The sequence below is a fragment of the Eleginops maclovinus genome, chromosome 20 (genome assembly GCF_036324505.1).
Source record: "Eleginops maclovinus isolate JMC-PN-2008 ecotype Puerto Natales chromosome 20, JC_Emac_rtc_rv5, whole genome shotgun sequence".
In the NCBI taxonomy this organism is placed as follows: domain Eukaryota; kingdom Metazoa; phylum Chordata; class Actinopteri; order Perciformes; family Eleginopidae; genus Eleginops; species Eleginops maclovinus.
Genome location: NC_086368.1, coordinates 19,303,176 through 19,319,015, shown reverse-complemented (window position 1 = coordinate 19,319,015; position 15,840 = coordinate 19,303,176). Strand labels below are relative to the sequence as shown.

General features: G+C 39.8%; 1 protein-coding gene across 2 annotated transcripts in view; it reads left to right on the top strand.

The window, feature by feature from the left end:
- atg7 (ATG7 autophagy related 7 homolog (S. cerevisiae)) overlaps window positions 1–15,840 on the top strand; it is a 50,779-nt gene that overhangs the window by 7,569 nt on the left and 27,370 nt on the right. For both annotated transcript variants that reach the window (XM_063911714.1, XM_063911713.1), the window contains exons 10-17: window positions 648–738; window positions 841–985; window positions 1,803–1,961; window positions 4,815–5,009; window positions 5,783–6,022; window positions 7,206–7,321; window positions 9,278–9,353; window positions 13,778–13,858. In XM_063911714.1, coding sequence (XP_063767784.1) covers window positions 648–738; window positions 841–985; window positions 1,803–1,961; window positions 4,815–5,009; window positions 5,783–6,022; window positions 7,206–7,321; window positions 9,278–9,353; window positions 13,778–13,858 — 1,103 coding nt within the window. The remainder of the gene's footprint in view (window positions 1–647; window positions 739–840; window positions 986–1,802; window positions 1,962–4,814; window positions 5,010–5,782; window positions 6,023–7,205; window positions 7,322–9,277; window positions 9,354–13,777; window positions 13,859–15,840) is intronic.

Below are 15,840 nucleotides of genomic sequence, written 5' to 3'. Positions count from 1 at the left end.
ATGGTACTAGCAGGAAAGGGGCTGGAGGTTGTTGTTGAGTTCAGACGAGGTGTCTTTGTTTACTTCGCTCTACCTCTTCAGAACAGCGTTGCCTTTAATTGAATCACAGAGGATGTATTCATCCAAGAACAAAATGATTGAGCCTTTCTGTTTGATGTGCAAGGACAGATTTGGTATTGTTCTGAAATCGCTTAATAAGGATACCTCAGGCACAACATTGTCGGTACTTGCCACACATTTCAAATTAATTAACATTCACCATCCCATATGTTATATTTAACAGGCAACACAACTTTCATAGTTTTTATTTGTGCTCAATCAGTACAGTGGGAAAAGAAAGAAGGTCTCATCCCTCCTCTATGCTGTTTGCCATGCTGTCAACACTTTTTTTAAATGAACTTTTTCTTCTTGGAAAAGAAGTTTCAATGATGACTGTTCAGAATAACTAGACACACAGTCTTGACATGTGTTTTCAGATAACACAGGTATAAATGTCAGGGCTGTTGTGAAAGATCGATTTGAGAAACTCGTTTTTTCTAATTTGGGCGATCTTGGTTTTTGTTTGGTTTACAACTGTCTCCTCAACTCTCCCTTTGTTGTAGGTAATGTTATGCTTAATTAACTTGATTAATGTATTGTTTTCACAGCGTGTCCCAAGAGCGTAGGTTGGGAGAAGAACCCAAAGGGGGCCATGGGACCCAGGATGGTCAACCTCAGTGAATGCATGGACCCTAAAAGGTAATGAAAACAAAAGAAATGTGTTAAAGGTGCAAGGGTGTAGTGAAAGTGAAACTTATTCAGAACAAAGAGTCTTCAGTTGTCTTCATTGACTCTCTCCAGGCTTGCGGAGTCATCAGTGGACCTGAACCTGAAGCTGATGAGATGGAGGCTGGTTCCTACCTTGGACCTGGACAAGGTTGTCTCCACAAAGTGTCTCCTGCTGGGAGCAGGGACTCTTGGCTGCAATGTAGCCAGGACTCTCATGGTAAGAGTAGAAGGATAAATCTCAAGTATATCAATTTCTGGATTCAAGCATGCAGTGATTTGACACTGTGTTTGCTAAGATTGTGGCAGCAATGAGACTCCATCAGAAACAATGGAACCGCACAAATGAATCACTGCAGTTATACCTGAAGATTGGAGTTTTAAATAAATATTTTGCCGCTTGATTAATATTCTGCTCTCCAAAAAACTCATCCAGAGTCTATTTTCAGTGAGCTAGCTCAATCTGAACTAGATAAATAGTATTTTAATGGATCCTAACTCTGAATTAATTTTGTATATGCCCCAGAGTCTGTAAAAGTTAACAAGATTCAAGTGGGAGCCAGAGTTGTTTCTCATCAAATATCCAAATATTCCTTCCGGAAAAAACAACATTTTCACAATCCAATCCGATACTCAAACAACACAAAATCAAATCCGAAAGAAAGAAATACAGACATATAAAATGTGTTAAAAAGAAGCTAAATGTTTCTTATTGTGCTTGTGTTCTTCTGTTCGGAGGGCAATATGACCCTCTCTCACTCAATGTAAACATGAAGAATACTCTGGTGAAACGTAATTGATGTGTTGGCTAGACCTTGTTATAATAGTGAGTGATTTGAATCGCAAGCTAGAATATTAAAAGCATGCGCTACCTGCACACCGATGTATTCATTGTGCCAATATAAAGGAGTTTTTCTAAACGCACACTGAGAACATAACCTCCCACTCATTGTCAGTGAAGCTGCTAACAAAGTGTCAATGAATAGAGGTTCAAAATGACGTGATTAAAAATATTAATTTGTTTGTTTGTTTTCCAGGGATGGGGAGTGAGACACATCACATTTGTAGACAACGCAAAGATTTCCTACTCCAATCCAGTTCGGCAGCCGCTCTATGAGTTTGAAGACTGTCTCGGAGGAGGGAAGTCCAAAGCCCTGGCAGCTGTTGACCGCCTCACCAAGATCTTTCCTGGCGTGGTGAGTACTCAAAGTCAAATAATAATGGCCAGGCTGTGGAATATGATCTAACATCATGTGAGGATCAATCATCCAAGATCGAACCAATCTGTCTTTGTTGGTTTTATACCTAAAGTACTAACGTTTCTGTTGGTTATTTTTTATATATATATCAGCTTTGCCATTATGACAAATCTAAATCATGGCTTGGCTTTTAATCAAAAACCCGTATAGTCATATTTATTTTTGATTAGTCGTAGCTGAGATGTGATGGCCAAACAAAGCAGGAAATAAAGAGTTGTGCTCCTTGTATATTAATGCTGCAGTCTCATTACTTTGTTAATGGATGCTACAGTGCTAAATGAGAAAGCAGCCAAACACTCACAGCAGGGCTCCGTTTTAGTGCAAAAACAACTACCTCTCATTAAGCTATACTTGTAAAAACAATGACGCATGCATATTTATGATGTGATTCATGAGAACATTTGTGTGATGATGCATTCATGTTCAGCAAGAAGATGTAGGCTGTTCATGAGCGGTTCATTCTCTTGAATTTTGCCTGCACTCAGAGGTTGTGTAATGCTTGGATTCAGTTACCAATTTGCTAAGTTGTCCGGGGATACAGCTTCTTGTTTAGCAGTATTAAATACTTTGCTACTCTGATACTTTAAATAGACTTTGCCAAATACTTCCATACTTATACTTACTATAAGTAAAGTACTTCTTCCCACACTGTTGAGATACCAGGAGGAGGTGTTCCTGATAAAAATTGCCACATGCAGTCAGCAGTTTTAGTTTTTGTGAATCTTTTGAAGCATCACTTTGAAGTCTTACAAGCTCATTCATTTTGTATGCAAAGTAGAGCTCTGTGGAGGCGCAAGGCAAGCAGACTCCAGTTTGAAAACACCAGGTGAGTCTTTATGTGGTTTTGCATAAAGACTCACTTGCTGTCTGACTGGTAAAATATTATGGGATTTGCTTTGACCTTAGAAAGATTAAAGCCTCATTTAAAAGTATTAGACCCTGCAGAATGTGCAATCTTTGTAATAGCTTTTTCCCGAACGTGATACAACGGGTCTGGATAATAGAGTCCCTTATGGCCATTTACACACACACACACACACACACACACACACACTCACTCACTCACTCACTCACTCACTCACTCACTCACTCACTCACTCACTCACTCACTCACTCACTCACTCACTCACTCACTCACTCACTCACTCACTCACTCACTCACTCACGCAGACAAATAATTGGCATGTCATCAACTTTATACCCCTCTTACTTTAGTGCCCTTGTAAATTGTTCCTCTCCTTTTTGTCTGGGAATGAAATCAGAAGTGAAGAACAAAAGGTTCATGGTGTTTGTTTCTCGACATTTTGTTTGTCCATAGGCTATACAAGCTGAACCCATACCTGCCCTTCTATTTTATCTGTGTGTGTGTGTGTGTGTGTGTGTGTGTGTGTGTGTTGCATCCCTGCTTGTGCTACAAACACAGTGGCACCAGGTGCCAGTGTAAGAAAGACAGAAATATAAATTCTGAGAACAGAGAGCACAGAAATGCATCGATTGAACCGAGAGGAGTCGGTTCACACAAGGTCACATTGTCGAAAAGGTCGTAAGCAGATTGCATATTTTGTCTGCGGACAAATACTGAAGCCTGACATTTAAAGGATATTTTGTCGTGTTGGCACCAACCCTGTTTTCTCCTTTTTACATTTTACCAACAGTGAGTTCAGGGGCTGGTTGAAGATATCAACAGTGGTATTGTTGGATTGTCTTGAAGTGTTATTTCTCTTGAGAGGAAAATATTGTTTTCACAATGGAAATTATTCTTTGAAGTGTTTGTAGTGGAACTTTGATTATGATTAACCTCACTCCAGCCCGGAACTACCTCCGAAATGCTTAGCAACGCTTACGTCAAAGTTAAATGTAAATTCAAGCCCAAGTTAACAACTCCCACTCTCGACACATTTACAGCGAAGGCAGTGTGTAAATTCCACTGATTCGGTAAAAGTGGCATTCCGTCTTGTTAAGATCTCACACCTCATCTTTGCCCTTTTCGCTCCTTCTCTTGACTGTTAATTTACTCTTGACATTTATTCTTGCTTTGATGTCATTCCTGCAATCCCTGGAGATAGTCACATTTATTCAAGTTTGCCAATAAAAGTCATTTCAGAATTTCTGTGGAGTTGGAATTGGAGATTCAAGGTTTCCTTTCATACTTTTCCTTCAACTCATACAAGAGAGTAAATTCATGAGGGCTCAGGTCTGGTGTGGACATGATGGAAGTGTTATTCCACAGAGGGACAGTTTGGTGACTGCATCTGCTCTGCCCTCAACTATCTGTCTAGACTAGCATCTCACTCAGCAGTGGCACATCAAAAAGACAATTTTGGTTTTGCTCATTTTTTAGCTTCTGACTTCTCACAGCAGCTAATCAAATGTAACATATTTTTCATTTTAGAGATTTTGCTGTAGCCTTTTCTATCAAAAATAGCCTATAGCACATCAAATGTGGAAGTACATGTTGACAGTTTTTTTTGTTATCACTCTCAATAAGAGTGTTTCCAAAGCCTTCCCAAACTTTACAATTTGGATTTTTATGCTGAAAATATACTGTATATATGATTCAAATACTTATACAGTATTTCAGATGTGGCATTTTCATGGTTGAGAATGTACAAATATAAAACCAAAAGAAGAGCTTATTGTCCATGGAAAAAAAGTTGAATACTATAAGAACTCAATTGGAAAAACTCATGGAGCATTCATCTTAGTAGGTGCAAGTTATTAAACCTATGGGATCAGTTTCTAAGTCCATGTCTCCTTGTTTTTCCTCTTTGCCTCTCTCTACTTCCTCAGAATGCAGAGGGTTTCAACATGAGCATCCCTATGCCCGGTCACCCAGTGAATTTCTCTCAGGACACTCTTTCCCAGGCTCAGAGGGATGTCGAGCACCTGGAGAAGCTCATTTCAGAACATGATGTAATCTTCTTATTAATGGATACGAGGGAGAGCCGCTGGCTGCCCACAGTGATAGCTGCAAGCAAGAGAAAGGTAAGGAAAACAGAACAGCCACACACTGAAATTACGCTTGAAAGTTGGGCTTCATTTTGTGGAGGGACAACATTGTCTTCTCAAGGGAAAGATAATGTCTTGTCCTAACAAAATGCACTAACATTTTGCCCTCATGAATTATTTTTGCTTATAAGTGATTTTGTATTGGCGCCTCTTTAAGAATACTCTAAGTTAAGTGAATTGTCTCTTTTTGTCTAGACAAAAACACAGCCTTTAAGCAGTTTTACTGCATAAGTGTTAAAGGGTTAACACTTACTTATTAAAAGGTTTTAATTAATCTCAATCAACTGTGTGTGCAGCACTGTAACAGGGAACATGTATGACCTAGTAAACATTGTTCTTTTGTTCCTTTCTTTAAGCTGGAGGTTGAATTTCGATATTGAAACGGTATTAGTTGCCAGGCAACGCAAAATTATGGTACTTTTCGTCATCATTTCTAAAGCCCCTAGTGCTATCCCTGATGCTGCTATATTGCTAAATGCAGTTAAGTGTTTTTCGGACTGCTGATTAGGTTTTCTCTGTGGCCTGCTCAGCTGAGAGATTATCTGGCCATTTGTGCTGCAGGGCTGTCTCAGACTTCACCACAAATTGGCCTCGCAATTTATTTGGATGAAATGTGCAGTGCGAGAGTTTGGGAGAAATAGTAAGTGTTCCTAATACAGCCAAAGCTATTGAAGATCTTCCTCAGCCACAGTTTGTGAAGACGTTTTGTTACTGTGATTTAGAGTGATTGTCTTCTTTCCCCCTTTCAGCTTGTGATGAACGCCGCGCTAGGCTTCGACACATTTGTCGTAATGCGCCACGGCCTGAAGAAACCCCCTGTCAGTGTTTCTGCAGGGGCCGACTCCTCCACTTCCTGTTCTTCTGACTCCTCTTCCTCCTCCACACCTGCCGGCGCTGAACCTACTGTCCCAGGATCCTCTCTGTTCTCCAACATCCCAGGGCACAAGCTGGGCTGCTACTTCTGCAATGATGTGGTGGCACCAGGAGATGTAAGGAAAACATTATTGATACCAAGCATGCACTCAACTCACGTTATGAACGTAGAACAAGCACACAGCCAAAACATTTAACACAAAAATGGCAGAATTGTTTGACATATTTTCTTCAATCATCACAGCCCAGTAACACAACTTGATATATTAAATGTAAAACGTGCTGTTGATGTTTGAGTTTAAAGCTTGATATGTTGCCCCCAACTGATCAACAAACTATAGTTGTATACTAATTAAAATCTAAATAATGATGCAGTTTCAAATTGCGAGGTTTATGATATTATTTTTAAATGGAAATAAAGTTCAAACATTTCTTATACTCATTGCAATAAGGAGTGCTATGTGAAATAGCAGAGGCATGTGCCTGACAAAGCTTTTCCTATTTGCTTGACAACCACATTCGACAAACTTTGTTTCTCTCTGTGGTCTTTTTCCCCTTTATGCCCTTTTGATTTGAGTACTTTATGAAAGCAATTCCTCAGCTATTTAAGGCCAGAGCAATTTGTTGGAAGCTGTGCTATTCAGCTCTGACTTCCCCTATAAATGTCGATGGCTGCAGCCCGCTGTCACAGGTTATTGTCATTCCCAGCCAGCTGTCGCTAAACTTGAGTATAAATGAATAGGAAATTATGGATAATACATACAGACGGCTATTGTGTTGTTTTGTTCCTGGATTTAATTATAATTGTACAACAATGGAGGTTCTCTATCACTGCTTTGTCATTGATCAGCTCTTATAACAAAGTAAGACATGCTGTGAAGGAAACAAGCTAACATGCATTTCTATTTTAGTGTATTCACTTATTTTATGAGGTGTGATGCAATTTAGTTCAGAAATTGGACCCATTTATTTATTTAAGAATAGTATACATATTTAAAAGGCTACTTAACTGAAAGCACTCCACTACCAGTGATTTTGCAATATTTGCTCACTCAACCTTAGTCACTTTGGATAGCAGCATCATCTATATCTGTTAGAAATACGTTTGAATAAATTCCTGCTTTCCAAAACACTTTATATGCGATAAGCTAATTGCCCAAACTTGTCAATTTTCCTTCATTTCGTGTTTTTAGGCAAGTTATTTCATGATAAATGGAAGGAACCTGGTGTCCGTACTGCTCTTCTCACTTTTTATTGACCTTTGTTTACTCCTTGGTATTTTTGTTTTTTTGCAAACAGTCAACCAGGGATCGAACTCTGGATCAACAGTGCACAGTCAGCAGACCAGGCCTGGCCATGATAGCTGGAGCCCTCGCTGTGGAGATGATGGTGTCCATACTGCAACACACTGAAGGGTAAGCACAGCATACTTATAAAGATACAACAGATATATAGATGAATTATAAGGAATTATATTACTATTAGTGGTGTTAGTAGCATTGTTCAGGCGATACAGCCATAGTATGGAGTCTTTGAGTTGTACAGTATGGCCTGCAGCTTGCTTTGATTCAACAAGTAATAAAGAACCTAAGCTAAAAAGGAGAAATCAAAGACTGCTCATAACAAGTGAAGTAATTATGTCTTGCGTCCAATAGCTTAAACACTTTACAGATATCTAATTTAAAAATGAACAGAAACATACTTGATCATCCTTTTTGTTTGATTGAAAATGTAGATTGTTCACTTTTGTTGATGGTTCTCCTACCTAATTACTCTGCGGCAATTGAATGTAAGATTTAATGTACATATAAACAGTGCCAATTGTTAATGGTGAGCTTCAGCTTTTCCTTCTGCACCCCCTTAGCAAATACAAACTTGGTTCCAAAAGACTTTTATCTAGTTTTGAATTATTTCCGACTAAAAGTCTTCAAAAAGATCCTTGCAAACACACTCCGACTGTCAATTTCTTTAGTGAGTCACCAGTAGGCTGTTAAAAGCAAAAAGGACTGCATTTACAAAGGGCTTCCTACTCTTAGCAAGAAGTCAAAACACTTTTCAGCACAAGCCAGCATTTACCCATTCACACACAAATGCGTACACTGGTGGCAGAGGATACCATACAAGTTGCCACCTGCCCCTCAGCAAATACCATTTACACGCACTAAAGCACCGATGGCTGTGCCGCTGGGAAAAAATACGGGGTTTAGTATTTCGCCCAAGGATAAAACCGCTCCCCTTCCGATTGGTGGAGCCCTTTTTTTAAAAGAGATTTTTGCCTTTGAGGTTTTGCCCTTGAATTGTGCTTCTAAAAGTTTCAGTAAGCTTCACTTTGCTTTTTGATGGTGCCACCCTGCAGCTGAGGTCTTATTGCACTGCAGGTAGAGTCTGTAATTCAGTTGTAGCACAGCTCCCTAAATGTATTTAAGGCCAAAAGCTAGTGTACACTGTAGAAGCGTTGTTGCAATTTATAATCCATCTTTCACTTTCATGCTTCAAAAGCTTGAACACTATGATTCAGTCTGCTCTCATGTTCACTTGGCAATCTGTTATAGCTTGATATTTCCTAGTCTTAAAAGCGTTTTGTCAAAAATGATGGGGATGTTTCCATGCCTATTAAGTGTGCACAGATGTGTCATTGTGGAAATATAATTGTGTATGCATGTGTCGATGAAAGTCGTACGCTTACTGGGGCTGATAAGACAGCTATTTTCTCTCAGAGTGTTTTGAGATGTAATAAGCTGTTGCAGAGCTGCTCTGCCTATCCTGGATAAAAAGCTTACAAAGCAATGAAGCTAAGGAGAAATTGTATGTACCCTCTGTACCTCTATGGTTGTGTCACCCCTTCCTTTACATTCCTCCTGCAACTGCCCTCTGTGTCCTTGTTTTGCACTTCTTAGCTGTTCTATTCCTTTATTTATTCTTCCCATCTTTTTCTCCCTTTTTAAAGACATTAATGCAGCGTCATATGAGCAACCATGGGCTTTAGATATTGTCACATAAGGATTATTTTTGCAGCAGTACGACAGACATATCTTACTTTGCAAAAACATTCTGGGGAGTGTGTGTTGTTATCCATGAAGAGTCACATCTTTAAAACCTCGCTAGATCTACTGGCAAGCAGGGGCTCTCGGATCAAATAATGTTAAAGCAATTGGGATATCTTGGATCTCAATATTGGTCAAATTCACTGCTTTGTGACATCAAAGTTTGTTAAAAGTCTAGATAAACGGTATGCATTATATCACGTTAGGCTCATACCTTTCATACAATGTATAATATGTAATTTTATATGTAATTTTTTTTAGAAAAGAAATATATTGAAATAAGTTGATCTAAGTATTTAATGTTCTCCTCTTTTTCTCTATCCTCAGAGGCTATGCAATAGCCAGCAGCAGTGATGACAGAATGAATGAACCTCCCACCTCTCTGGGTCTAGTGCCACATCAGGTCAGTCACACTCAAACTCACAAACGCACATTAAAGCAGTGGCCTTTCCTTTCTGGTGTCACTCAAAAGTCAATCTTTGTAGGCATCATGTAATGCCTTTGTTTCCAAACTACAAACTTTCAGAATATTGTGTGTGACCAATATTGTGGCACATTAGGTTTATATACATGAGTACCTACAATAAAATGCACTGTTTATTTTACATTAACATATTAAAGTATTTTTTACAAAAAGTACAATCACAAGAATAGAGCAGTGGCATCTCTAGCAACATGCATAGAAACGGTTACATTTAAATGGAGATTTAAAAAATAAATAAACTGCAAGATTTGCATCTGGGATGGAAACTGAAAGTGTTGTTGAGGGATGCTGAGTTGAGCGCAGTTGTTGCCTTTTTGAATAATGGCAACATTGAACATCCTGTCAATCCTGGCCTAGGTTATGTCTTTTTTTGAACAAGCTGCATTCAACCAAGTTTTTCCTGAGCAATACAACAGCCCTACAATATATAAATATAACTTATTCTAAATGTTTATCCGACACATTGACTTCATTAGTTGGTATGGCAACTCAAGTCTGTGGAACATTGATGCACTTAATAGTGATGCTTTATCTGTGCTGCATTATACTGAACCTACCTACCTACCTACACCACACCACACCACACCATACCATACCATACCATACCATACCATACCATACCATACCATACCATACCATACCATACCATACCATACCATACCATACCATACCTACTACGAGTGGTTACAATGTGTTGTTTTTCTACTCTATAAGTAGGATACGTCTATGAGTAATAAAAGCTACAAATACCTTATCTATGGCCTACAGAGAGAGACTTTTCTGAGATCTACTTTCCCTTTTAAGAACTCTCAGATTTCTTAACGGATGTATTTTTAAGCAGGATCTCTAATGCTTCTGAAGCCTGCTTACCATTGCCCTTTATATCAGTCCTGGCGCCCACTTCAACTAAGAATTTGCCTCCTTAAGCTTCAGTTTACAGTTAGCCTAGCATGAGCAGCTGGTGGTGACCCTCCATCTTCAACAGTCAGCTTTGTGCTTTAGTGTACCTGTTTTTGTACTGCACTCAGTTTATGCATAGAAAAATAACCCAAACCTAACCCAATCTTAAAATCTATCCCCCTAGCTAAGCCGTGCGGCTAACCATGACTAGATTTGAAGCTGATGCCGCTGTTGTGGAGAGCAAAATTAAGTCAGTTTCATAAGTTGAGGAGCACTAGAGGTCAGACCATATTTAGCTGAAAGGAGTGGGTCAGGCAGCGCTTTATTGAGGAAAACATAGAGCTCAATACATAAACATGATACATTGTGGACATCAGTGAGTTAGCTTTGTAAAACCTGAAGGGTTAGCCTGAATGTATTGCCTCGTGAAGCCATTTTTCCACGGTCTGTCTTTTGGCATTCATTTTTGGGTGTAGAATTTAAGATTGAAATAGGAACAGGCATATCTGTGGCATGGCGACTGTGTCAAGCGCCAGATGGTTTGTTACACAGAATCATCGGAGAAGCTGTGATTGGAAACTGTTTGGAAAAAAGGAATGCATTTTCCCCAAAAATTTGGCAGGTGACTGGATGAACCATCTGTCAATCAAACTCACCCCCAAAGCCAGCAGGGTTAAGAGTGAACACGTTTTTTCTATAGAGAAAAAAACCTTGTTCTTCTTTCAATGAAGTAATACTCTTCAAGTCTGATATGACTGATGCCATTGCAGCATCTACGCTAAAACCTTCAGCAGCTTCTCAGTGTTGCATCACACTCACCCAAACCAGGGGCTTCTCACATCGTGGAGGGTGTTAATTGGTCACTATTCTGTAGATTTATTTTTCGACAGAAAAAGTGGTGCAAACTCAAGTGTGACTAGTAGTATGAGACAACAGACGTGATTATAAGGACACAAAAGACAAATAAATGATGATATTAAACGTTGGAGTTAGTGGTAACCAACAACTTTAGCTTGAAAAAGAGACTCTTGTTTTAATCAGTTATTTTCCAAGAATGATTTTCTGTGTCCAAATACAGAAGGAGTCGATAATATGCAGCTATCCAAACTCTGCCCTTTTGCTTATTGACTGTTGCCACATACTCGAGTATCTCACCACCTCCATTTGCATCATCATCAGTATTCATCACCCTGAAAATTTGAATATCATTTGTCACCTCCGCTGCTCGGGCTGCGTGTGCACGTGCAGAAATACGGCGAGGGCAAGGGAATAAGATAATGAAGACCACAGAGAGAGAAATGCTGGGTGGATAATATGCAAGAGGGTCTGCATGTTTGGGTGTGTGTCCCTGTTTCTACAGTATATAGCTGTCTACCGTTCATACAACACTCTGCAGATGAATGTTTTTAAGGCTATCTTTTCCGAGGTGCCACACTGACAACTCGTGGTGGTTTACAGAAACTACATGTAACGGCATGGCATTTATCAAGTGTTGAAGATAAGAGTTCCAATACAGGCATTCAGAAAATGTTATTGATGTCACCACCTTCACCCATTTGTTATGTGTATTTAAGCTATTAATCTCCAATCCTAAACATAACGAAGCATTGTTTGGACCCTCTCTGACGTCGATTAAATTCCTTTGTGCTTGCTTGGGTGAATTTGTGGATGCACATGCATATGATGATATGATTAGTTGTTAACAAAAATCAGTGGCTGGAAATACTTGACCCTAACTGAAATCAAATCAATTTAACCTATATAGATCCTCGATTTAGATAGAGAAAAACTCCACCCCAAAAAGACAATGTTTTTTCTGGAATTTCTGTTATATCTAGCAACTTTCTGCTGGCCATCACACACACTCACACACACGCACGCACGCACGCACGCACGCACGCACGCACGCACGCACGCACGCACGCACGCACGCACGCACGCACGCACGCATTCAGGATACTTCTTTAAAACTATGTATGCTTATTGTACCAGCTCAGGCCCTTATTCCAGTGCTCTCAATCAGTAATGCCGCATGTGACACTTTTAAAATCTAAGGGAGGCATGAATGTCACAACTCAGAAAGTGCCCTTGCAATACATTCATACCTGAACTCAATGCAGTATATAAAGACAGTTTTATATAGAGCAATTATTTTGTTCAAGTCCATCTCACTTGCCCACGCTCTCCCCTTGGTCTGACTCATCCATCCATTCAGCCCTCCATTTGTTAATTCATCCACTGGACATGTGCGCAGGCAGTTGTCTTCTCACATTAATGTTATATTTGTACTGCCTGTTACTGCAGTTAATCTTTCGAGCCCTTCTATTCCTCGTATACATCCCTAGATGTTGCCTGTTTTTAAAAAATAAGCAACACAGTCATTGAAATTTGTAAAAGGACAAAAACAATTAACAAAAACGTGGCAAAATGAAATAATCCTCACTTACTGGAGCTCCTTGATCAATTTGAAATGTCTTGCAAGATGAATACTGCATACACATTGTATTTGATTATCAGTCACAGAGTTAGAGATGAACTTCTCAACCTGTTACCCTTAAAAATTAACACCATGCCTTGCGGGAGTGAACATTTTGCCCCATGATGAATAATTGAAATGGGGGTGCTTGCAAATGTCATGCAGCACCCACATCTCCTTTCCAAAAAATCTTAGCTCTTCATTTCTTGTTACATTTTTCACAAATGTTCCAAATGTGTGCCTGCTTCACCACCAGAGAGGTGAGTCATTTTATGCTTTAGGCTATGTGAGTCACCAGAAAAACTGAATTCGAATTTGAAAAATGTATTTATTTAGGAGGATGAGAGGAGGAAGGAGGCGCATTAAGAGAATTTTGTTGTCAAATGGGATTTCAACATGTGTCACTAAACAGTTGTTGGCGTATGTATATGTGTAGAGGGGTTGTTTAGACTGTCGTCAAGGTAAATAACTGTCGTCAAAGTAAATAACTGCTGTCAAGGTAAAAAACCATAATTACCTTAGCCATAAATTGGAGTGAAAGCTTTCAGCAGTGAGATGTGCTGAAGATGTTTCACTAACAACATGCACCAGAGGGCGCTCTCGGCATAATTTTGAAATGCATAAAAACTGAAAAGATAAACTGCCTCCAAACTTTTCAAGCACTTCAATGTTAACTTTAATACATTTGCGTTTACTTTGCTTAAACAGAATAAAGATAACAAGAGTACTTTATTCTCAAAAACGGGAAATTGCCAAAAGGCAATATCAAATCACTACATATTTTTCTCCTGATTGAATTTGTGTTTTCATCTCTTAACGTTCACAAGACCTTTTTGTGTTTACATAATGTAAATGACAGTGTTTATGAATGTGGTTTTGGAAATAGTTTGCCTCATTCGAGTTCTGCTCTGCTATTTTGCTCCTCAGTTTCGTGTCAGTTTTTGACGTGTTGATTTCTCTTCCACAGATCCGGGGCTTTCTGTCAAGGTTTGACAATGTCCTGCCTGCAAGCCTGGCCTTTGACAAATGCACTGCCTGCTCACCCATTGTAAGTAGCATATATTGTATCTGAATTGATCAAGTTATGTGTCATAATATCCATGTTACAAACAACACTGTGTACCGTATAAGGAAGATTGACACGGATGCAGATAAGCTGGTTCTGATTTACTTTACTACATTGTGTTGCTATGTAACAACATTGTTTTGAAACACAAATTGCAGCCTTAGCAGAAATATGGGGGAATCCCGTCTCTCCCATTTTCACGTTGTTAAGTCAGTCGAGCTGTGTTGAAATGTTGTTCCTTGAGGAATACTGAAGACACACGCACACACACATAGAAAAGCTGGTAAAACCATGTGGTAGCAATCAGGCAGCAGTTGCTCATTGATGTCAGTGACTGTCGTATGAGTGGAATTAGCTGTGTGTGTGTGTGTGTGTGTGTGTATGTGTGTGTGTGTGTGGCTTGTTAAAGGGTCCACATATCCCAAATCAGCCATGCGGGGTGGGAGAAATAGCCGTAGTGTCTTTTTACCGCGTTGTCATTGGTCCACAGCCAACTGGCAAATCATTGCCACAGGTGGCCCAGTGGTTAGCAGCAGCCTGCACTGGGATTGGTTGGGCTACTTTAGTGTAAGACCAGGGGGGGTCCCAAGTTGGAGAGGGAGAATGTAAAAATGAAGAGGGGTGGGGGGGATTAAGAGAGGAAGTGCAGGGCTGAAGAAAGGGTGTTGTGATGAGTGGAGGGCTGGGTCTCTCTCTCTCTCTCTCTCTCTCGCTCTCTCTCTCTCCCCCCTGATCTCAATGCAGTCTTTGTGTCTATAAAGAGGTCATAAAGCCCCAGATCTATCACTTTCATGTGAAGACAGAGAGAGAGAGAGAGAGAGAGAGGGGGGGGAGGGGAGCGGGGAGGGGGAGCGGGAGCTGGCTGGCTTGTACTCTAAAAGTTTTAAGGTTTTTCTCCACCTACGCTGCTTCTGAAAAAGAAGGAAAGAGAAACCAGTATAAAGTTCCACTCCATCTTTAGGTTTCATGTTTCTGCCTGTGTGACTGATGAGATTATTCGGCCAGTGCGGAGGGTTCATGAGGTTTAATAGGATTGGGCTAAAGCCTGTGTAGTCTGAAACAATGAACAACATGAGTTAGGAAAGACGACCCTCTGCTGCGGCAGGGATAAAGGTTATGTAGTGAAATTGGTGAATATGTTTGATTCCACCCACACACATTTTCTCGCTCTGTTTTTCATTTGCTTATCTGCCTTTCATTTTTTTTCTTTTCTAAACAGCCTACTCCTTTTTTTTCTCTAACCCTCTTTTCCTCTCCTCTGTCTCACCTTCACTCCCTTCCTGCTCACCCTCCCCCATATCTTTCCTCCCTTTGTGAATCCCATCAGTCCGGTCACTGTAATGTGTGTGTATAGCCTGTCTTTGTCGTGTGTGTGTGAGCCAGTGCATGTCTGTCTGTGTGTATTCCTGCTGCAGTCAGCTGTGTGCTGCCAGGTCACTATGGAAACAAAACAATTCAGCCCCTGTCTGGGCTGGAGCGGTTCCTGTAGAGTTGGGGCTTTGTACTGTGTGTGTGTTTGTGCGTGTGTGGGTGTATGTGTGTCTTTGTGTGTGTGTGTTTCCTTACTCTTTCTGGGGCTGCAAGCCAATAAAACAACACGCCAAAAAAGTAAATCACAGCTGACGTGGCTTTGTCTTAAACCATGCCAGAGAACCTCTTACTACAAATACTTGCACTAAAACCACCAAATATGCTACCAGTATTAATAGCAAAAACATGTTTTACATTTGTACATATTGATCTGGTTACTGAAAAAGCTTGGTGTTTCTCTGTTAAGTTATTTTTGAGCTTCAATAACTAGAGCTAATTAACCTGAATCATCCTCATGTCACAGATTTTTTTTAATGACATTTGATTTTAAAAGGGAATGCCTTTTCTATTTTATTTTATTTTGATTCGCCTTTGTCTAGACACATTATAAATTAAATGGGTTTCAGATTGTTAGTCCAACAAAGAAATTAATT